This window comes from Dunckerocampus dactyliophorus, chromosome 16 (genome assembly GCF_027744805.1).
Source record: "Dunckerocampus dactyliophorus isolate RoL2022-P2 chromosome 16, RoL_Ddac_1.1, whole genome shotgun sequence".
In the NCBI taxonomy this organism is placed as follows: domain Eukaryota; kingdom Metazoa; phylum Chordata; class Actinopteri; order Syngnathiformes; family Syngnathidae; genus Dunckerocampus; species Dunckerocampus dactyliophorus.
Window position 1 is genome coordinate 22,344,043 of NC_072834.1, and position 22,820 is coordinate 22,366,862.

Sequence of the window (22,820 nt, forward strand, 5' to 3'; positions counted from 1 at the left end):
ACCGTCAGGCAGACGCTACAGGAGTTTGAAGTCCAGGACCACAAGGCTGGCAAACAGCTTTTACCCACAGGCCATCAGGCTTCTCAACGAAGCACTCGCACACGCCGCACGCACACACTCATAGCACTTTATTTATTTATTTATTTGTATTATTTACTTGTATTAATGTCTCTTCTGTTGTTGTTGCTTAATTTATTGGTATATATGTTTATGTGTTTATGTTTGTTATGTTCTTATTCTTTCTTGTGTTTTCTTTCTTTTCTTGGGAGAATGAACAGAATAAGATTTTCATTGCATGGTATAACTGCTGTTTTACCATGCACATGACAATAAAACTCTCTTGAATCTCTTGAATCTTGAAAAATATGAAGTGGGGCCTTATGTAATCAATTTTATTTGTTCTCCAAATTCTGTGGAGGGGGTTTCCCCACATTGTTTTTTCAGTTTAAATTTGTTTTAATTGTTTACCTTTTACACTCGTTTTACCAGCATAGTGTGTACTTTGACAGTAAATAAAATGTTTACTTAAATGCAAAAATCCTTACATTTATTGATGCAATACATCATTGGCCAATTTTGCACAGTATTTCAGTAACTGATGTCGCCTGGCTAACTTTTCTAATGGGATGTCATCCTCTGCACACATTGCTACAAAATCTCCCAACTGTAATGCCCTTTTTATGGTGAAGGAAGATGTAATTACCAATGCAATTCCAAGTGCGTTATTAATGCAAGATATTTTTTGACATCCTTATTTTGTTTATACAATTAAACAGGATGTGGTGAGCAGCACTCTTATTTTGAAGGCCGGAAGTGTGTTGAGAATGTTGACGATTAAGAGCTGGTTGCAAGAATAAACCTGCCTCTCGTCCTTATTTCACTGAGTACCTGCACGTCAGTGGGCATTGTAAAACGCTCTGTTACATTAGCAAGCGTTACAACTAGGGCTGTCAAAGTTAAGACGGTAACAACAAACAAAAATTCCCTCAAACGCCACTATTTTAACACATAATTAACAGTTGGTGGGTGTTTTTGCAAACCTTTATTTGTAATACTTTTCACAATTATATTTTGTGAGATTTGCTTGAAAAGAATATGGGTGATGGACAGTTTACCTTACCGAGGTCTACTTGTACATTGTGTTAGTTTGTTTATACAGTGAGGTCCATTTCGTGTTGAGCTTAGTTTAACAAAAAAAAATTGGATAAACCAAACCAGTCACGTGTTGATACAGTAGGTGTATTACAAACTTTAAATTATGTGTCAAAAAAGTACCATTTATACATAAAAAACTGTCAACTAATTGCGATTAATTACGAATGAACTATGGACAAAATGCAATTAAATATTTTCATCGATTGACACTTCCAGTGATTGCTAGCGAAATAGCATTAGCATCAAAGCCATATTCTGATGATGACTTTGTTAAACGATGCATGATGAAGGCGGCTGAACTTGTATGTCCCGAGAAGCGACAAGCTTTTGCCAATATTAGCCTGACGAGGAATACTACAGCAGAGGATTTCGGACCTATAAGCAGATTTAGACAGCCAATTGAAACAGAGTGTCAAGTCATATATTGCATTTTCTGTTGCAATTGACGAGAGCAGTGACATCACAGACGTAGCACAACTGGCCTCATTTATTGGTGGAGTTGATGAGACATTGACTGTTACTAAAGAATTTCTTGAGTTGGTGCCAATGATGGACACCACAACAGCCGAAGACATTTTCAGCTCTGTCGTTGCTGCACTGGACAGAGTTGGAGTGGACTGGTCCCGTGCTATCAGCCTGGCTACAAACGGCGCACCATCCATGGTAGGAAAGAAAGCCGGTGTCGCGACAAAGTTCAGAGAGAAAGTACAAGCCCTTAATGGAGGAGATTGTTTCTGGACATTTCACTGTATTTTGCACCAGGAGGCATTGTGTTGCAAGTCCTTGAAAATGGACCACGTCATGGAGGTGGTTGTTCGCACTGTAAATTTCATCCGATCTAGAGGACCGAACCATCGTCAGCAACATTACCCACGGCCTGCCATACCACACTGAAGTGAGATGGTGAAGCGGAGGCGCTGTGCTGAGGCATTTCTTTGATCTACAAGAGGAAATCAGACTGTTTATGAAGAAAAAAGGAAAACCGGTGTTGGAATTACAATCTCAGGAATGGCTACAGGACCTTGCATTTTTGGTGGATATTACTGTACACTTGAACAATCTGAACAAAATGTTACAAGGCCGCAAAAAAGTTGTCACGCAGTTTTCTGACAACATACATGCATTTAAGTTGAAGCTGACTTTGTGGGAGACGCAACTGGCAAGTGGCAATCCTGCTCATTTCCTCTGTCTGACAGATGTGTGTGTGACCAGACCTGACGCGGACGTGAACCGGTACAAAGACAAGATTGCAGGATTACTGTGGGAGTTTGACAAACGTTTTCAGGTATTTGGTGAACTAGAGACAGAATTTTCAGTTTTTCGCTCACCTTTCACAGTTAAAGCTTCTGATCTGCCAGTCGAAGTCCAGCTAGAAATAATTGATTTTCAATGTGATGCAGATTTGAAGGGCAAATTTGCCTCCGTAGGTCTGGACAAATTTTATCAGTATCTACTACCAGCGTACCCCAAATTAACAGCCTTGGCTGCTAAAGTTTTGTGCATGTTTAGGACAACCTACCTTTGTGAACATTTTCTCAGTAATGAATATCAATAAAACAAAAATGGGTTCAAGGCCCACAAACAAGCACTTAAATGACATTCTGAAAGTGACAGCTAGTCAGGAAATGGCCCCTGATATTGATGCACTTGTACAGGCCAAAACATGCCAAGTATCAGGAACAAAAACGAGTCCAGACGAGACTAGCGCCTTTAAAATGCTGCCTTAGATACTGTTTGCATTGAAAAAATACAGCTCTGTGAATATGAATCCCTACTGTGATTTTAAAAAATGTGCAATTTATTGTTAGTCAGCAACCGAACTAAAAATTAAAAAAAATTAAATTTCTTTATGAAATCTCGTTTAATCTTAAAGTGCATTGCTATATTGTTCAATACCAATTACTTGTTAAGGTTTTGTGCCTTTGTACAATCAGTGGGATCAGTTGCAATGCATATATATGAAATATATATATATAAAAAGTATATATATACATATATATATACAGTATTTATATATATATAAGTAAATTGCACATTTGTATAAGGAAATTGTTTCATGTTTTAAGTGTTTCATGAAATGTTTTGTAAAAGATATGTTAGTTAAATTTCAACATTTTCCTAATGTTCTTGTGCTTCTTTATACCAAAACAAAAGGAAAGACATGATCTGTTGGTTATTTAGATCAGAGTATGGTATAATTTTAATGGTACGGCCCACTTGACATCTACCAAGGCCGTATGTGGCCCACAATGTGAAATGAGTTTGACACCCCTGCTCCACACAGACATGCCCAAGCGAAGATTCAAACTGATCTTCCCGATCTCCTGACTGTGTGGCCAACATGCTTATATTTAATCAACAGATTTTCTATGTTTCTAATAGGAGGTAGATCTTTGGTCATTTTAAAAGGTGCTCACTGGCTAACAATGTGTGAGCACCCCTGATTTAGACAATTCAAGGTAAATACAAGTGTCCACCTACTCTTGTATCCTATTTGAAAAACTGTAGAGGTGTTGTGCCCTCTCTTCTGGGGGCAGGTTGATATGCGTCATAATGGTGTCATCTGAACGCATCTGGTCAGTCAGGCCTGAAAAATACAGTTATACACATGCATAAATATACTACACATATGCGCACAGATGCATGCCAATTAATTAAATTTACTCATTTTGTTAGATCAATTCAAAAGTAAAACTTATGTTTTTTAGTATAATATTCAATAATGTATTTCATTACTGTGATGAAATACAATAAACTGCAAAAACTTCCTGAGACTTTGTTCTTTGACTTGAACTCCCCAAAAACCTTTTGCACGATACAGCATTCTGATTTACTACGATCCACCTATATGTATACAGTGGGAAGAAAACATATGTGAACCCTTTCAAATTTCCTACAAGCCTGTATAAATTGGTCATAAAATGTAGTCTGATCATGTAAATCACAAGAATAAAAGTCTGATAAAACTACACTACAAAAACGTACTTTTTAAAATAAAGATTCACAGGACGGGGAGAAGTGAACCTCTAAGCTACGGATTCGATGACATTCGAGAGAAATTAGAGTTGAGAATGAGCCAACGTTGAGTCCAATCAAGGAGACAAGATTGGAAATGTGGTGTAAAGCATGCACTTTAGAAGGTCTTATCAAAAAGCATTGCCTGTTGTGAACCATGCCTTGCTCAGAAGAGCCACGATTAAAAAAAAAAAATGTTGACTTATAAACAAAACTAATAAAGGTTACAAAAGTATCTCTAAAAGTCTTAATGTTTATCAGACAAATTGGCTATGATAAAGAGCACAGTGCAGAATGCTCACGGAGGTAAAAAAGAACCCTTGAGTGTCACTGACGACTTATAGAAATCACTGGCACATAGCATCTCTAATATATAAAACACGGAAAATATGAAACAAGAATGGGGTTTATGGGAGAACATTGAGGAGGATGCAGTTCCTGTCTTAAAAAAACATTGCTGCATTTGCAGTTTGCTAAAGAGCACCTGGATGTTCCACAGCACTATCAAAATATGCTGTGGACAGATGAAACCAAAGTTGAATTGTTTGGGAGAAACACACAACACCATGTGTGGAGGAACAATGGCACAGCACTGAAACATCAACACCTTATCTCAACTGAAGCATGGTGGGGGGAGCACTATTGTATGGCCATTCTTTGTTGCGTCAGGGCCTGGACAACTTGCCATCATCAATGGAAAAATGAATTCACAAGTGTATCGCAATATTGTGCTGAAGAACCTGAGGTCATCTCTCCAACAGTTGAAACTCAAAAGAGGACTGGTGTTGCATGAGGACGATCTAAAACACAGAAGCAAATCTACAAAATAATGGCTTTAAAATAAACTTGGACTGTTCTGGAGTGGCACAGTCCAAGTCCTGACCTCAACCCAATTGAGATGCTCTGACATGACCTCAAGAGAGTTATTCACACCGGGCATCCCAGGAATCTTCCAGAACTGAAAGCAGTTTTGGAAAGAGAATGGTCCCAAATTCATCCTGATAGTTTTTGTCTTTATCTGCAACTACAGGAAACGTTCGGTTGAGGTTATTGCTGCCAGAACGTCAGCCAGTTATCCAAGGGTTCACTTTTTCCTCCATGTGAATGGTTACGTTACGTTCAATATGAAAAACATGTGATATTAGTTTCAACAGACTTCTTATTCTTGTGATTTGGATGATAGACTACATCTTACGACCAATTTATGCAGAAATGTAATACATTTGAAAGGGTTCACATTAGGGGTGCTCCGATAACTATGTGCATTGTTAGCACTTCTGAGTGTGAGCTATATTTTTCCTTCTGGTATTTGAATTCAAATATATAATGACTCCTTTATGACACATATTCTTCATCCACTGTTGAGATGGCTAATGAGTTCTGTCAGGGTATTTGGAATGTTTATTTTTCGAGGATTTTTATGGCAATTGATTTCTTATGAAGACGAAACAATGCCTAAATTATCACTTCCATCCGTTATGAACAGTAATATGAACTCGAAAATGCTCATGGCTAGGTAACTGACAATTTTGAGCTAGAGGAGTAACTACAATACATGTGCACTTAGTAACAGATGAATGGACAACTCTTTTCTATATTCTCATAATCATATCCAGAATCCAGGTACCCTTCAACCAAAGAGACCAAAAACAAAACAAAACAAAAAAGAAACAAAAACATGAATATATATCAATTACAATAAGCAAAGTATTAACAATTAGTATACCATGTGAGAAATAAGTAAATGATTTTCTTTTCCATTCTCAAATTCAGGTACTCCTGAATTGGAAAGGGGGAATGAAGACGGATGTACCAGTGGAGGCTCCCCGGGGAGCTGAATTAGCGATAGGTAAGGCTGAAACACATTGTAGTGATTCATATTCTGTAGGCATGTGGAAATAGCATCCACCACTGAAGCCATGGCATGCTCAGTCGCCCAGTAAATTGATGAACTTATCTAAATAGGGCAAGCTTGATGTTGTCATTTTGCCCTTAAGCTTGTCATTTGGAGGAAATAACATTGTTGTTATGTCTGTCCAAAATATGCATCAGAAAAGTTTTTTCGGGGTCCAAATGCTCTGGGAGGGGGGACCCACATCCCACACCATCCCCCCCGCTCGATCGCTTCGCTCCCTCGCAAAAGGTCCAGTCACTCAGATTTTTGAACCCCCCCCGAAAAATATCTGGTTACGGGCCTGCAGTGGAAGACACTGCGTTCGCCGAGTGCTCTCTCACATACCTAGTTCAACCACTGTAGTCTCAAATCCAAAGTGTTTTCTAAATTAAGGTGACTTTATGGTTCCTCTTTTCATATATAAAACATGGTGATAGAAATTGTGGGTTCCAAGTAAAAAAACAAAAAAACAAACAAAAAAAAAAACACATTTCTTTCTCACCCCCCCCCCCCCCCCCTCTTCTTAATTAGGAATTTTATTACTAACTGATTTTTCTCTTTTATACAGCACCCCTGGCCAATAGCACTCATAAATAACTGGAAAAGAAAGGAAAAGTGATCGTATTGGGCGATTTCTGTCTTGGATCACTGGTCGGAGCATCCCTAGTTCATAGTTTTTCCTCCCACCGCATAGCAAATCAGAGTATTAGACAACACATGACAATATCAAGTTCTACATAATGTAGGTCAGAACCTGTAAGGCAGCACAGCTCTGGGATGAGCATAACTGGTTCACCAGGAGCTTGACTGGGACGAACGCTCATCTCATTGCCGATCAGGAGCACTTGGTTGTCATCTTTGATTTTAAGGTCATATTTCTGCAACACAATTTGGGAACATGGTAAAGGAATACTATAGTCCTCAGATATATTTTTTTGTATGCCCCAGTTGTAGTAGTGTGACCAAATCACAAAAAACAAGCGTCCTTACAGTTTTGAATAAGTCAAATGTAAAACATTGAGACCATAATGAAGACAATTTATAAACGCTTTCACTTTCATACTGGCAAAAAGTATAAAAGACAAACAAAAATCAGAGGCACAGCACACTACTTTGTTGTGCTTGATAAATTTTTAGGACCTTTCCAAATTGTATTTGGACATGACATCTTAAGAGTTATACAGGTATTTGAAAAAGGCCTTAAATTCAAATGATTGGATTTTAGACTAAGACCCCACGGATGCCCTGTAAAAGCATGTAATTCTGACACTATTTTGACTTTACTTACATTTTACTGAGGATGGCAAAGTGGCCCAATCTTCCAAATAAATCTGGCAACAGCTGTTCAAAAGCAACTTGCAATTATTGTGAATAACTGAATTAATGAAAGAATGTACAGAGCCGTTATGAGACCTTAATTATGCAACAGCATTGTTTGTGTTTAAAACAGAGTAAAAGCAACATTTGTGTTGGTTGCACGTCATTGAGTAGTCTATGAGTACATTTGCATGAATTTTTTTTTTTTTAGTAAACCTGGCCGCTTTATGCACAATGACATTTGCAACTAACAAACTACTTTCTCTTAACATACCGAACATAATTCAAGCACACAAAAGGATAAAACAACTCATGTTATGTTCTACTAGTTGTAACACAGTTGTGGCCAATATTGAGTAGTGTGTATTTCCACTGGGAATAAGGCCCTGTCCACACTTGAACGCCCCCGATATATTTTTTGGCGGGTTGAAAAAAAAAAAAATTGCATATTCACTGTCCAGGATTTGTAAATAGTTGTATCCAGACGGAACGGATCGAGTGGGAAAAAAAAAAAAAAAACGATGTAACACACAAGGCACACCTACACTGAAAAAAATTATTATATGCTGTCATAGGCATTATAGGTTTATTATTACTACTATTTACCTAATTACGGATATTTACAATTTCTATTAATCAAAATGAATAAAATCGAGAATCTTTATAGAATGAGATGAATTTGATTAAAACACAAAACTAATGAGACTGGGTTTCATAAATTCTCAGGCAGTGTAGTGAAAAAAATGATTATAAGCTGTCATAGGCATTATAAGATCATTATTAATAATCTTTACCTAACAGATATTTACACATTTTATTAATAAAAATGAATAAAATCAGCATGTTTCTTTCTAGTATGAGATGAATTTGATTAAACCACATAAAACCAATGAGACTGGGTTTCACAAAGGCTCGGACAGTAGGTAGCAGCATTCAGCTTGAGCGTTATATTTTTCTACTCAGTAAAACCAAAGAAGAAGAGGCTGAGCGGGAATCTTTTCACCACAAGGCGCTGATGCAGTGAATTGGTCCACCACACCGCTGGAGTTTGGGAAGAGTTTTCTTCTTCACATGTCATTCTGTTATTTTTTCACAATATTCAACAATTAATGATATGTCATGCAAGGTTGGCGTTCACCGCTCAGTGTTTAGCTTTGCTGACTTGTAGTTGTAACTGACCGCCATTTTTATTTCCGTGTTTACTGAACCTTAGCAACCATTTTCCTTCTTAGCGGTTTTAGTACCATATTTTCACAACCAAAAGGCACACCGTACTAAAAGGCGCAGTCTCAGTTACGGGTGCTATCTCTGTATTTAACACATAATGTACTCAACGTAAGTCGCACCATATTATTGGGGGCAGACATGGTAAAACATACGCTAGCATATGTTTTTAAAAAGCCAGCAGGAGCAAAACTGAGTTCAGTTGTCCTTTACTGAAGTATTGAACAATGTACTCACGTTATTTTTTGATCAATCCTCATCCACAAATCCATCAAAGTCCTCATCTTTTGTATTCAAAATGACTAGCTGGGCAAGTTCTCCATCAAACATGCCAGGTTCCCTCTCGTCATTGTCAGTCAGTTTCGTTGCTGTGCGGCTCCTCAGAAATGATGCCGGCTTTTGCGAAAGCTCGAATAGTACAAGCAGACACGTTAGCCCAAGCTAACTCGTAACTCGTACGGCGCTGCTTCCAAGTAAAGTTGTGTTCGCCATCTGTCATCCATAGCTCCAACGCCGTTCGCAACTTCACTTGGTGGCACCCTGTTTACACCGATGTCCAGCGGTTGGCGTTCTTTCGTCAAGTCTCACGGAATGATGGGTTCATTTGTTGCTCTTGGTTTTTCACAACGGCTGTGAGATGGGCGCGCATGGAGTCACAGATCAACAGGGACAGTAACACATGGAAAAAAACACATCCAATTTCTTTACGTAGAGCTCACTCAGCCACTCTGCCATTTTGTCCTCGTACATCCTGCCCTTTTGATTGGTCTTAACGACTCCGGCTGAAAACTTTTCTTTGGACATCTTCCTCTTAAAAATCACCATAAGTGACAGTTTGTCCATTACCATGGCAACCAAGGCAACAGTAAAAGCCGACTTGTCGTGCCCCGTTGTGTGTATCGCTACTGTGCTGGTTCCCTTCTTCTCGACAATGTGGTTCACTGGGATGTCGAGTGAGCGGCACCTCGTCCATGTTGGTGATGTGGTTGGGCTGGATGTGTTTGTCAACAATTCCTTGTAACCTGCCGGAAGTTACCGCGCCATGGTAGTCCTTGCCCGGATGTATAGATGGCGCCGTTTCGTTGATCTTGAATTGATCTTGAGGCGACTTGATATCCATGTTCCTCCGCGTAACTGATAGCTAGCAGTTCCAGACGACCGTTCTTATGTCGAAAAAAAAACGATATTACCAATGATATAGGTACTACATATACAGTATATGCGTATGTATGTAAATATGAGTTTGGATGCAGTAGTAATATCAAACGAGGATAATTAATGAAAAAACTAATACAAATTATATAATACGTAATGATAAATGTTATTTACCTTTGAAGAGGAGTGGTCGAGCATACGTCGTTGGTTGTGGTGGAGGAGGAGAAATAGTCGTCGCGTTAGACCCTTCTAAAAGATGTAGTGTTCTGTGGTGTAGAATTAAGCAGGCCTATTGACTCTTAATAAACTTTAATCACACGCTCTGTCCGGGTTGTATCATACAGCTCTTAGCCTTTCTCTCTCCTTTTCCTGGTTTTTCTCTGTTGGTCCCATTAGCAGTGTCACAGTGCCCTCTGCTGGTCTAGCATGTAGCAGTATAAATATGAACTTATAAAGGCAAAACACATGAAAATATAAACCAGTCGGCTTGTGTTCGTATCTCCGAATGTTCGCACGTCGGAAATTCGTTAGTAGGGGACTTAGTGTACTAACTACTGGGGGCATGCCTTTAGCGTCCTCTTTCACGCCCACCCTTCCTCCTTTAACGTCCGCATGCTGTCCCCAGTCACGTCTGCCTTTGCTTTGCTGTCCTCAGTCACGTCCGCATGTCACGTCAAATAAGCAGCGTGTCCGCAGGAAATGCTTCCAGTCAGTCAAGTGGAGTGCTCATCAAAGTCACACAAAAACATTAACAGATTTTGGAACTCAGTGCACGCATAAGGCGCGCCACATTATAAAGCGCCCCGTCCATTTTAGAGAAAATGTAAGTGTGCCTTATGGCCGTGAAAATACGGTAGTCATGTGAAAGTAACCGTGAAACCAACATTTTTGTAGTAGTTCTTGAAGGAGATGTCTGTGTCCCCCAAGGTGAAAGTGTTGTTTGGGGTCTGATCCCAAGCGATGTCATCAATCCTGTAGATTTTGTTGTACCTGATAACAGGAAACAGGAAGAGAGAACAGTGAAACTGTGATTAAACATGTCACTAGCTTCATTATTTGGGCTGACTAACATTACTTTCATATTTATAATGCTCACAGAAATGTGTAAAATGTGCTTCTTACTTAGTGACCACAATGAGTCCAACAAGCTCCCTGGCACAGATCTCAGTGAAAGAATGATGTCCACACTTCTGCCTCAGGTTGACTATAAAGTTAAGAACTGTCTCAACACGCACCACCATGTGGCACACGTCGATACACAGCATGATAGACTCGCACTGCAAAATAGCTGTGGTATAGCCTGGCCATATCTTGCAGATTTTGAGGTCTTGTTCATCTTTGGTATTGTAGTAGTTGTGTCCAATCTGTTCCATGCCGAGGATTTTTAAAATCCTTTAAAAGAAATGATGACCACATAATTGGTTTGAAGTTGTATATAACAAATTCATAAGCTATATCAGTGCTTCTCATGTAGCCCCGTGTGTATGTGTGGTGGTGGTGATGGGGAGGGTGTGGGGGCATGAGTGGAGGGAGGACTTTCAATAGTAGTGCACACCTGCCAACATGTCCAAATTTATCATACTCACCATGCAAGTTGACTCCAATTTGTTTCAAGTATGTATGTACAGTACAGGTAAATACATAGATGGGGGTGGGGGCCATGTCAGAAAATAGAAAACCCCTGAGCTATGTTTATACTGCAGGTCAATTACGATTTTTTGCTCATATGTGACCTCTTCGATTTTTTCATGTCATAGATAAACTACCAATGAATAATGCACAACAATAACCAACAACTATGTGAGCTCCAAACATGTAAGTTAGCAGCCATTAACAACAGTCAGCAAAGCACACTGGGAAATAGGAAGGGCTACCATCGCTTCTGATTCATGCGTGTATGCCATCTCCCGAAGGTAACCGTAAATGGTCTGTATCCACTCACTAGTAGCCCCGCCTCCATAAAGAGGCTGAATGAGAGGGCTCACTCAATTCATTCCACTGTAAAACCAATGCACATCGACATATGCAGAGTGAACCTTCTTGTCATCCAGCTTTTGTGACACAGACGAGCAGGTGAAACACACGCATGCATGGCAATTTATGGAGGGTGTCATAGTTTCTAGCTTTTAGATTGTACAAGGCTTGTGAAGCCCACTCACTTCGATTGTAAGATGGGCGTACTGGCTTTCTATGGCACCTACGGCGATTGTGACCGGGAGAACCAGAGTGTACAGCGGGAAGAGCCACCCAGCGTGGCCGGGCAAAACGCATTAATGCCTAATACGCTATGCGAGCAGCTGTCGTGCATCCACGGCGGTCGGGAGAACCCGAATGTACAGCTGGTGGAGTCGCATGCCGTGGGAGGAGCTGTACACAATGCACTTTTAACTTGCGACACACACACACACACACTCCTCTCCCTTGCGACCTTGCTGCGTGCAAAGTTTTCCTGCGTGCATGCAGAAAAGAATTTCCATCCCAATTTTCTTCCAACGGGCTTTGCGTGCCGTCTGCAGGTTTGAAAATCCGTGTGGGCAATGTGCGCGTCTATTGCGATTTTCCCCATTTTTTTTTACATAGCCAGCACATAGGAACACATACGTCGGCATGCAAGTCCCGCTTAAACTTAGCTAACTCAGCTAGCTTGCACTGGCTATTGCTGTACATGGGCTCACGCTCCATGACAAGAGTTTCCAAGTTTTTTGATATGTTCAGTTCAGGGGGCCGGTTCGTGTATGTGAGGACAATTTCTTCCTCCTGGTTACAGCATTTTATTCACACGGTCAAATTCTGTGAAATTATGCATTTAACAATCTTGTTTTTCATTTCGCCAATTTTGTAATTCCATCCCCGATTCCGTTAAAGCAGAAATCATAGGCCCGTACTCTTATGGTATGGTAATGTTGCTCATGATTGTGTTTCTGGAGGTCCGTGATGATACCTTATGCATTACATGATACAGTATGAGTGACATATGATTGGTGGAAAACGTGCTGCCAGTGACGGCTGAGTGAGTCACGTTGTTTGCATTGGTTAAGGCTGACATTAACATGTTATGGTTGGTCAATAAACCTTAAAAAAGCAGCAGAATTTCAGTCAGGACACAACAGTATGAACACAATCTGCTCTCCATTGTTTTGTTATGCTGCAACATTTTCTTTGTACTTTGTATAGTTCCAGTAAAGCATTCAGACTCAAAACAAACTACAAGTGGCTTGTGCTTGATCTATTTACAAGATCTCATGTGACAAGATCTTTCGAGATTAACATGTGACTATATTTTTTGTTGTGAATGATTATAAATGGAATATGAAAGTCTCAGTCCGCGAGGCAGGATTGGAACCGCATATCAAGTGCTTTACGCACGCCATAAACCTTGCATTCCAACCTACTTTGGTGTTTGCAGCGTCACTCCCTCGCAATATGTGGCTGCTCTCCCCTTCCATCGACTGCCTCTGTGTTACTGTCCATGCAGAAGCTGTAGTATTTCTACATTTCATCAAAATTACTTAAGATTTGTCGGATCAAAATACTATCGCAGCACAAGACGTCTATCAAAACATCTATTTTGGACTAATTCATTACTCCCAGGTCGAGCACTCCAAGCATCATGGAACTTTTCTTTTCGGTAAACTTAAAGCAAATCTATTGCAATCTATTTTACATGTCTTTACATAACTACACGTTAACATAAATGATTAGTAGCAGCTACAAATGCAGTCATTTTACCTTTGATAAGTCTCAGTTTTGTTTCAATTTGTGGAACAAAGTTTAACAGTTAAAAGGGTCATGCATGCAAATCTATAAAACATTTCAAAATGTACCTGCATTGGTTTGGGACTCAGTTAAACAAGTCTGTGAGCTGAGTGTATCGTGACACCCCTAATATTTAGCCATTTCTCTCAGCCAGCCGAAATTAGTGTCCGCTATTCTCCAGGAGGCCCTGTGATTGGCTGGCGAGCAGTCCAGGGTGTACCCCGCCTGTCGCCCAAAGTCAGCTGGGATAGGCTCCCCCGCATGCCCCCGCGACCCTAATGAGGATGAAGCGGTATAGAAAATGGATGGATGGATGGATTCTCCAGGAGATGAATGTGTTGTTATGGAGCAACATCTGTAACTTTCACATGCTGTTACTGATACTGGAGAGGTGTGAACAGATATGAAAATAGAGTGCACCAATGGAACAATTATAACAGATAACACCGCATATGGAAAAAACAGAAAGCGAACCTTCTGAATAAGATGTTGTACAACTGCAGACACTCTGGTGATTTTGGTGGCAGTTCTTTTGTGAAGGTGACAGTTATCTGAACTTCCTCCCCATTTCCTGTCGTACTGGTTAACACAGTCACCTGAACACACAACAGACATTTAGGCAGAGTGAACAAAAATTCCATTTTCGACAACAAAATCACATCGGGCACAATAGATGGTTCACTAAATATTGCATGTTGTAGCCTGACAGCACCTGCTCAGGAAGTCTGCGAGGCAGAAAAAGAATCACTCCATCAAAACAGTGAGCTGAGCCCAGGTCTTGCTCATGTTGAAATAGAAGGGTTGATCTAAGGTGACAAGACTCCATTGGTGTTTGGAAGTCCACTTGGTACTGGCACAGAAGACTCGGTTCGGGGGAGATGCAAAACAAGTTGGATAACAGGTCGATAAGAGTGCGTTTCTTTCCTGAAATAGTCAATAATAGCATATTCAGTTATTAGGTAAATCAAGATATGCATGTTTCAAACTTTTTTAAACATTGTGACAGACCAGACTTTGCTTGTGGTGCTTCTGCTGGAGGCTCTCGAGACGGACCCTTCAGAGTGCATTGAAAACAGTAAAAGTTAAAATATTTGGCAGAATAAGCAATGGAAAAACATTGAATACATACATACTGTTTTCTTTGTTCTATCACAATGCTGAGACTTGTTATTAATGAAAAGTTTATTGTACATAAACCAAGTACCGTATTTTCACGACCATAAGGTGCATTTAAAAAGTCTTAAATTTTGTCCAAAATGGGCGGGGCGCCTTATTATGCTGAGCGCCGTATGTGTGTAACGAGTGTTGCTGTGTGACTTTGATGAGCGCTCCGCTCAACTGACTGGGAGCGTCTCCTGCCGACACGCTGCTTGTATAGAGGAAAGGAAAGGTGGACTTGACTGAGGAAGCTAAAGGCACGCCCCAGTAGTTATATACAAGTACACAGGTCCTTCTCATAAAATTAGCATATTGTGATAAAGTTCATTATTTTCTGTAATGTACTGATAAACATTAGACTTTCATATATTTTAGATTCATTACACACAACTCAAGGTATTCAGGCCTTTTATTGTTTTATTATTGATAATTTTGGCAAGAAAAAACAAAAATCCCTATCTCAAAAAATGTGCATATCATGAAAAGGTACTCTAAATGAGCTATTAACCTAATCATCTGTATGTACGAACACGAAACACCTGCAAAAGATTCCTGAAGATTTTAAAAACTCCCAGCCTGGTTCATCACTCAAAACCGCAATCATGGGTAAGACTGCCAACCTGACTGCTGTCCAGAAGGTCATCATTTACGCCCTCAAGCGAGAGGGTAAGACAAACAAATTTCTGTGCGAATAGGCTGTTCCCAGAGTGCTGTATCAAGGCACCTCTGTGGGAAGGAAAAAGTGTGGCAGAAAACGTTGCACAACCAGAAGAAGTGACCGGGCCCTGAGGAATATTGTGGAGAAGGGCCGATTCCAGACCTTGGGGGACCTGCGGAAGCAGTGGACTGAGTCTGGAGTGGAAACATCCCAAGCCACCGTACACCGGCATGTGCAGAAAATGGGCTACGGGTGCCGCATTCCCCAGGTCAAGCCACTTTTGAACCAGAAACAGCGACAAAAGCGCCTGACCTGGGCTACAGAGAAGCAGCACTGGACTGTTGCTCAGTGGTCCAAAGTACTTTTTTCGCATGAAAGCAAATTTTGCATGTCATTTGGAAATCAAAAGGTGCCAGAGTCTGGAGGATGACTGGGGAGAAGGAAAAGTCAAAATGCCTGAAGTCCAGTGTCAGGTACCCACAGTCAGTGATGGTCTGGGGTGCCATGTCAGCTGCTGGTGTTGGTCTACTATGTTTTATAAAGGGCAGGGTCAATGTAGCTAGCTAGCAGGAGATTTTGGAGCACTTCATGCTTCCATCTGCTTAAAAGCTTTATGGAGATGAAGATTTCATTTTTCAGCACGACCTGGCACCTGCTCACAGTGCCAAAACCACTGGTGAATGGTTTACTGACCATGATATTACTGTGCTCAATTGGCCTGCCAACTCTCCTGACCTGAACCCCATAGGGAATCTGTGGGATATTGTGAAGAAGTTGAGAGTCCCTTGACCCAACACTGTGGATGAACTTAAGGCTGCGATCGAAGCATCCTGGGCCTTCATAAAACCTCAGCAGTGCCACAGGCTGATTGCCTCCATGCCTCGCCGCACTGAAGCAGTCGTTTCTGCAAAAGAATTCCCGACCAAGTATTGAGTGAACTGAACATAATTATTTGAAGGTTGATTTTTTTGTATTAAACACTTTTATTGGTCAAATGAAATATGCTATTTTTTTTAGATTGGGATTTTCTGTTTCTTTTTTGCCAAAATCATCAATATTAAATCAATAAAAGGCATTAACTACTTCAGTTGTGTGTAATGAATCTAAAATATATGAAAGTCTAATGTTTATCAGTACATTACAGAAAATAATTAACTTTATCACAATACGCTCATTTTTTGAGAAGGACCTGTAAGTATATTCTATGAAATTGCGCCATCTATCCATCCGTGCAAGCACTACCGTGGCGCAGTGCTTATGGAAAGCTGGGCAGCTTCCGCTCCTAAAAAACATTGCAGACAACTACATCACCAACATGTATGACGTGCCGCTCACATTCCACATCCTGGTGAAGCACACTGTAGAGAAGCAATGCACACAACGGGACACGGGAAGTCGGCTTTTACTGTTGTGCTTGGTTGCCATGGTAATGGACAGAAACTGCTACCTGTGGCAGACGCTGACCCTGCCAAAAGAAACGTTTCCAGCCGGACCAATCAAAGGGGCTGGAAAGATGAGGAGAAAATGGCTGAGTGACGTGTACAGAAAGAGACCGGATGTTTGATGGAGAACTTGCCCTGCTGTTCATTTGGGATACAAAAGATGAGGACTTTGATGGATGAGGGTTGATCAAAAATAACGAGTACATTGTTAAATACTTCAATGAAGTACAACCCAACTCAGTTTTGCTCTTGCTGGCTTTTTAAAAACCGACAATAGCATGCTTGCTAGCGTACTGTAGCGTCGCTGGGAGCACTTCCTGTTCCCCACCGTGCTTTGCGGTAGTGTTTTGGTGCAAATGCTCTTAAAGTTACATGTTTGAGCAACATAGTTGTTAGTTATTGTTCTGCAAAAATAGCTGTTGTGTCTTGTCTGCACACAATGCTGAATATACCATCAGCAAAAAGAACCCTACTGTCAAACATGGAGGTGTAAGCATTCTGCTTTGGGTCATTTCTCTTGTAAAAAAAGGGAGACTTCACCATAGAGGGAAATGAAATGGGTTATGAACTCTGCTTGGCAACAAGGGTTCCCCTGCCAGGTAATACGTCACGTTTTGCTTGAGGATCAAATACTCAAAATTTCCCACATTTACTATCAGTTACTTTATAATCTTTGTTACAATGATCTGTTTTCTTTCAAAACGCTGTCTCTTAAAATGAACCAACTATAATAATTCTGGCCTGTTCATACTGTATCTTTGTAAGGGGGTAAAAATGTACTACTGTAGCTCAGCAGGGGGTCCATTTTTTTTCCACACTGTAGGCAGCTCTTTAAAATAAAGGTTTAAATGTTTTTTAAGTATTATCAGGGGTGTATTTGTGAAACACCTAATGTAAATTTTCTAAATTGCGTGGATAGTTTTCTAATGGTTAGCTTACATGAGGTCCCTGTACAACCGACTACATCTGGGTCAGAAAGCATTTTAGTGTAGTGCTCCATTGTAGAAGTTGATCCTGTACAAAGTTAAAGAGTAATCCAATGGTTCTCAACCTTTTTACATCAAGGACCACCTTACCAATTATTTTTGTTCAATATGTACCTCTGTTATTCCCACCTCCACTAACCACTTACAGTTTAGCTTCAAATAATGTGCCTTGTTCTTGCAGGTACTGGCTTGTGGCGTCTAAAGTGAGTGAAGATGTGCACACACTAGGCTTTTTGTGCTGTGCTGCACTTGGGTTCCCTCTCCCAGGGTTTCCGCTACATGGAATTGATCTTGGCGGCTAGACTACAAAATAAAAGCAGCCACAACTTAAAAACTTTTAAACTTGCGAACAAAGTTAATATATTGTATGAATGGATTTACTGTTTATGCTATATAGCCATAAAAATTATGTCCAAAAAATAAATAAAATGCAGACAGCGGCAGCAGTCCACCCTCCCATGCTTAAACAAGTCCAAACTACAAGTTAAAAGGCTGGAGGCGAGTCCGGATGCAACTATTACGCTGTCGAGACTTCAAGAGCCGCTAGCCAAGATAAAATCTTAAAGTTATTTGATGCTGATAAAGGGATGGACAAATTTTCATTCAACTAAGAAAGAAGTTTATTTGTAGTTTTAAGTGTAATTTAAGGTCACGATGTTACATCCTTCCTTGATGAGATCTTGCCAAACAGGTTGATTGGAAGGAGGGGTTTCGCTGAATACTCTCCGCGTTCACCAGATCTCACAGCACTAGACTTTTACAATGGGGGATACCTAAAAAACAAAGTCTATGCAATGAGAGCAGCAACAGTCGCTGAATTGAGAGCAGCCACTGAGCGTGAAAGCACGCAAACACCAAAGATATTGTTTCGTGATGTGTGCAATTCCATTGCTGCGTGTTGTCAGTAGTGTCTGGACCAGAACGGATGTCAGTTTGAGAATCGGCAGTGACAAATACACTGCACATCAGATCTAAACTGGGGGAAAAATGATCTTGAATATCTTTCCTGATAATAGGTGGGTGATGTATTAGTGATGCCACATAATTTGATAGCCCTATAGAGGGGGAAATCAAAGACACCCCAAAAATGAAAGTGAAAAAATGATGCAGCACACTGCTCCATTTAGCTAAAATGTCATTGTAGCAACTCAAAATGATTCTCAGTAGTTTGTGTGGCCCCCACGTGCTTGTACGCATGCCTGACAACGTCGGGGCATGCTCCTAATGAGACTACGGATGGTGTCTGGGGGACCTCCTCCCAGATCTGGACCAGGGCATCACTGCGGTACCTGGACGCATGGAGGAGATTCCAGGAGACAGGTAGTTACTCCAGGAGAGCTGGACAGGGCCGTAGAAGGTCCTTCAACCCTCAGCAGGATCGGTATCTGCTCCTTTGTGCAAGGAGGAACAGGATGAACACTGCCAGAGCCCTACAAAATGACCTCCAGCAGGCCACTAGTGTGAATGTTTCTGACCAAACAATCAGAAACAGGCTCCATGAGGGTGGCCTGAGGGCCCGACGTCCTGTAGTGGGCCCTGTGGTCACTGCCCAGCACCGTAGAGCTCGATTGGCATTTGCCATAGACCACCAGAATTGGCAACTACACCACTGGTGCCCTGTGCTCTTCCCTGATGAGAGCAAGTTCAACCTGAGCACATGCGACAGACGTGAAAGGGTCTGGAGATGCCGTGGAGAACGTTATGCTGCCTGCAACATCATTCAGCATGACCGGTTTGGTGGTGGTCAGTGATGGTCTGGGGAGGCATATCCCTGGAAGGACGCACAGACCTCTACAGGTTAGATAATGGCACCCTGACCGCTATTAGGTATCGGGATGAAATCCTTGGACCCATTGTCAGAACCTACGCTGGTGCAGTGGGACCTGGGTTCCTCCTGGTCCACGACAATGCCCGACCTCATGTGGCTAGTGTATGCAGGTAGTTCCTGGAGGATGAAGGAATTGATACCATTGACTGGCCCCCACGTTCACCTGACCTAAACCCAATAGAACACCTCTGAGACATTATGTTTAGGTCCATCCGGCGCCGCCAGGTTGCTCCTCAGACTGTCCAGGAGCTCATTGATGCCCTGGTCCAGATCTGGGAGGAGATCCCCCAGGACGCCATCCGTAGTCTCATTAGGAGCATGCCCCCACGTTGTCAGGCATGCGTACAAGCACGTGGGGGCCACACAAACTACTGAGAACCATTTTGAGCTGCTACAATGACATTTTAGCCAAATGGACCAGTGTGCTGCATCATTTTTTCACTTTCATTTTTGGGGTGTCTTTGATTTCCCCCTCTATAGGGTGATCATTTTCATTTCTATCAAATGATGTGGCATCATTTTGTTACTAATACATCACCCACTTATTATCAGGAAACATATTCAACATCATTTTTCCCCCAGTTTAGATCTGATGTGCTTTTGAAGTGTTCCTTTAATTTTTTTGAGCAGTATATTAATAAAATGATGTTTGGAAATTATATTAGACTTTGAAAAATGAACAAATTATAATAAAGATCTAGTGTACAATTATTTAAAGTGTGTATATTTTTTTTGGGACACCCTGTATATATTTGGACACTAGTTTGTCCATATCGGCCAGCCATAGTTTGTACAATTACTTCATTTATGTCAACGTACTGTTGCTGTATGTCGCAAATACAATTTTTTATTTACCACTAGATGGCGCACCCCTACCGACAGTGGTTCTCATCAGTTTGAAGATGAATGGATTGGACTTGCTGAGCTTGCCCATAACAAAGTCAGTAATTACTAATTATGAACTATTATTCAACACATACACATCTGACTGTTAACTTTTGAACTAATGTGATGTATAGCAACGTGATTGCCCAATAAAAAAATATTTTGTCGTTTCAAACTAACTTTTTCATGATCAAAACTTCCAGGTAGTGTAGTCATCGCACTTTGCTGTGTACTTATTCTAACAGGGTGTGTTCACACTTTTGGCCCTTTGTTCGGGACATAAAAAAATAAAAAAAATTCCCATGTTTGACAAAAAATGTCCCTTGATTTTCAAAGGTAAATGCTGGAATATATGCTCCTTACATCACTGTTACAAAATTGTGGAAACTTATCAAATTTCGTCTGATTAATTCTGAAAAAAAACCTGACTTGAACTTTGATACCTCATTGACTTCTCTACCCCAAATATTTAAAAAGTTACAGGAGACTTTATACCGGAAAATAGTGCCTTTGGTCCCCATTGCTTTAACACGAAGTCAAGACAAAAGTTGTGATGGACCCACGGGCCTTGGCAAGTACAACGGCACTACAAAATATAGAATAACTTAGGCTGTGAAAACCTGTTTCAAAAGTCAGAGTAGTCATTTACATTTTTTGATCAAAAAGTCCAGGGAAGAAAATCAAATGTCATATTTTTCATGTAGGCCTAGCGCTGCAATGCAGCCGCACGCTGTGGATTTGTTTTCACCCCACACCAACCACAAGAAATACACACAGCTATCATCAATGACAGGAATGTATAAAATCCACCAACATCCACTCCATATTTTAGAAAATAAATGTTTTATAGCATTATTTTGTTATAATGAAGCAGTATAGAAAATGGATGGCATCTAAATGATCCATATTTTATTTGCTTTTTATATTGACAATCAAGGCATCCATACTGAAAATATGACAGTGAACCAGACATGTAGTAATTCCAGGTTAAAAAGAAAAGAAAAGAAAAAAAACAGTATTTTGCAGATTTTTATGAAATGTTATCTTCACAAAGATATTAAAGTGAATTAATATCCTATATACCTTCTTTGTTATTTCTATTGCTTGTGCTGAAGCTCCGATCCATGAGTTTGAAAGGCTTAAAGTCGTCGTATGAGTGGATGTGGTTCAATGCTCAACATGAGCGCCCACGCTCAGTGTCAGATATTTGCATTGCTAAAATACAGGTTTTATAACATTGCTACTCAGTGTACACTACAAAATAGACAGATGGATGAGGAGTGAATAGTTTATCAGAAATGTATGTATTCATTATTGTGCTTGGATGTGACTACATCATTGCATTTTAATGTTAAGTGTTCTTACCGCTTGATGTGAAGCTGGCGCCTGACCACGAGCCGGGTCTCGTGTACGAGCATGTCCCCGACTGGCCATTCTCCCTCAAAATCGCAAAAGTGTCCTTTTTTTTGAAAAACACAACATTAACCACACAGCACAATTTCGGAGTTCATTACACACGGTTGACAAATGTCCAACAATGACAATCGATGACACATGATTACCACTCACAACAGTTGGGCCTTGTGTAAAGTTCAGTTGCAACAAGTCAACATTAAGCTAATGCTTTGCACGTGCCGACTATGCTAACCCTTGTCTTGATAAATTTGGTGATATTAATAAATCCAAAACACACCCAAATATTACGTGTCATAATGTTATTATATAATGTTTTAAAACAGGTTTTTGTACGAGTCACGCTACATACATTTGCACTGACATTACCTATTTTTGTTGATACCGTGCTATAAGTACAAATAAACAATCATTAAAGCACTAACGTTCAAAATGCATAAACTCCGACCGGCATACTCACTTAATGGGGGCGGGGGGAGAAGGTATTTTCTCGACAACCTAAGCTTAGTGCGACCTCCAAGGACGTACAACCGCATCTGACTGAATTGGAAAGTTGGCCGCATCACTCAGAAAATCGTTGCGCATTACAACAAGCTCAGACAGCAGTTCAACCGATGAAAGGAAATTTAATTAACACATATTTAATTTACACATACAAATTCAGTTTTTGAAATCAAATGGTATGTTGGTGAAAAACAAAGACAACTAATAACAGATCATTAGTTGTCTAGAACTACTTATTTAGCGCAGTGATATATGTATTGATACAGGTGGGTGCTATTTTTGAAGTGCAGTCTAGTTTTTGCCACCTGGTGGCAGCACAGGCCGTCTCCTAAATTCACAGGCTGGACAAATTTATTGACGTAACTTATTAAAAACAGAATAGAATGTGGAATTTTGAGTTACTGGTGATACGACGCGTGAAGACTTACTT

At 40.5% G+C, this 22,820-nt stretch overlaps 1 protein-coding gene across 5 annotated transcripts; it reads right to left on the reverse strand.

Moving 5' to 3' along the window:
* Positions 1–212: 212 nt before the first annotated feature.
* Positions 213–22,432, reverse strand: LOC129169569 (piwi-like protein 1). 5 transcript variants are annotated; one of them, XM_054756105.1, is made up of 11 exons: positions 21,839–21,901; positions 16,780–16,837; positions 16,668–16,690; positions 14,525–14,570; positions 14,229–14,440; positions 13,991–14,112; positions 10,883–11,152; positions 10,645–10,750; positions 6,819–6,942; positions 3,637–3,742; positions 213–2,095 (listed from the first exon to the last, which is right to left on the reverse strand). In XM_054756105.1, the coding sequence occupies exons 3-11, from the start codon at positions 16,674–16,676 to the stop codon at positions 1,639–1,641; spliced, it is 1,452 nt and encodes a 483-aa protein (XP_054612080.1). In that variant the 5' UTR covers positions 16,677–16,690; positions 16,780–16,837; positions 21,839–21,901; the 3' UTR covers positions 213–1,638. The 5 variants fall into 5 exon arrangements, with proteins under 5 accessions (XP_054612080.1, XP_054612079.1, XP_054612078.1 ...); XM_054756104.1 differs by lacking the exons at positions 16,668–16,690; positions 16,780–16,837 and adding an exon at positions 22,347–22,432 and having other exon boundaries at positions 21,839–21,932; XM_054756103.1 differs by lacking the exon at positions 21,839–21,901 and adding an exon at positions 22,347–22,410 and having other exon boundaries at positions 16,668–16,837.
* Positions 22,433–22,820: the final 388 nt, after the last annotated feature.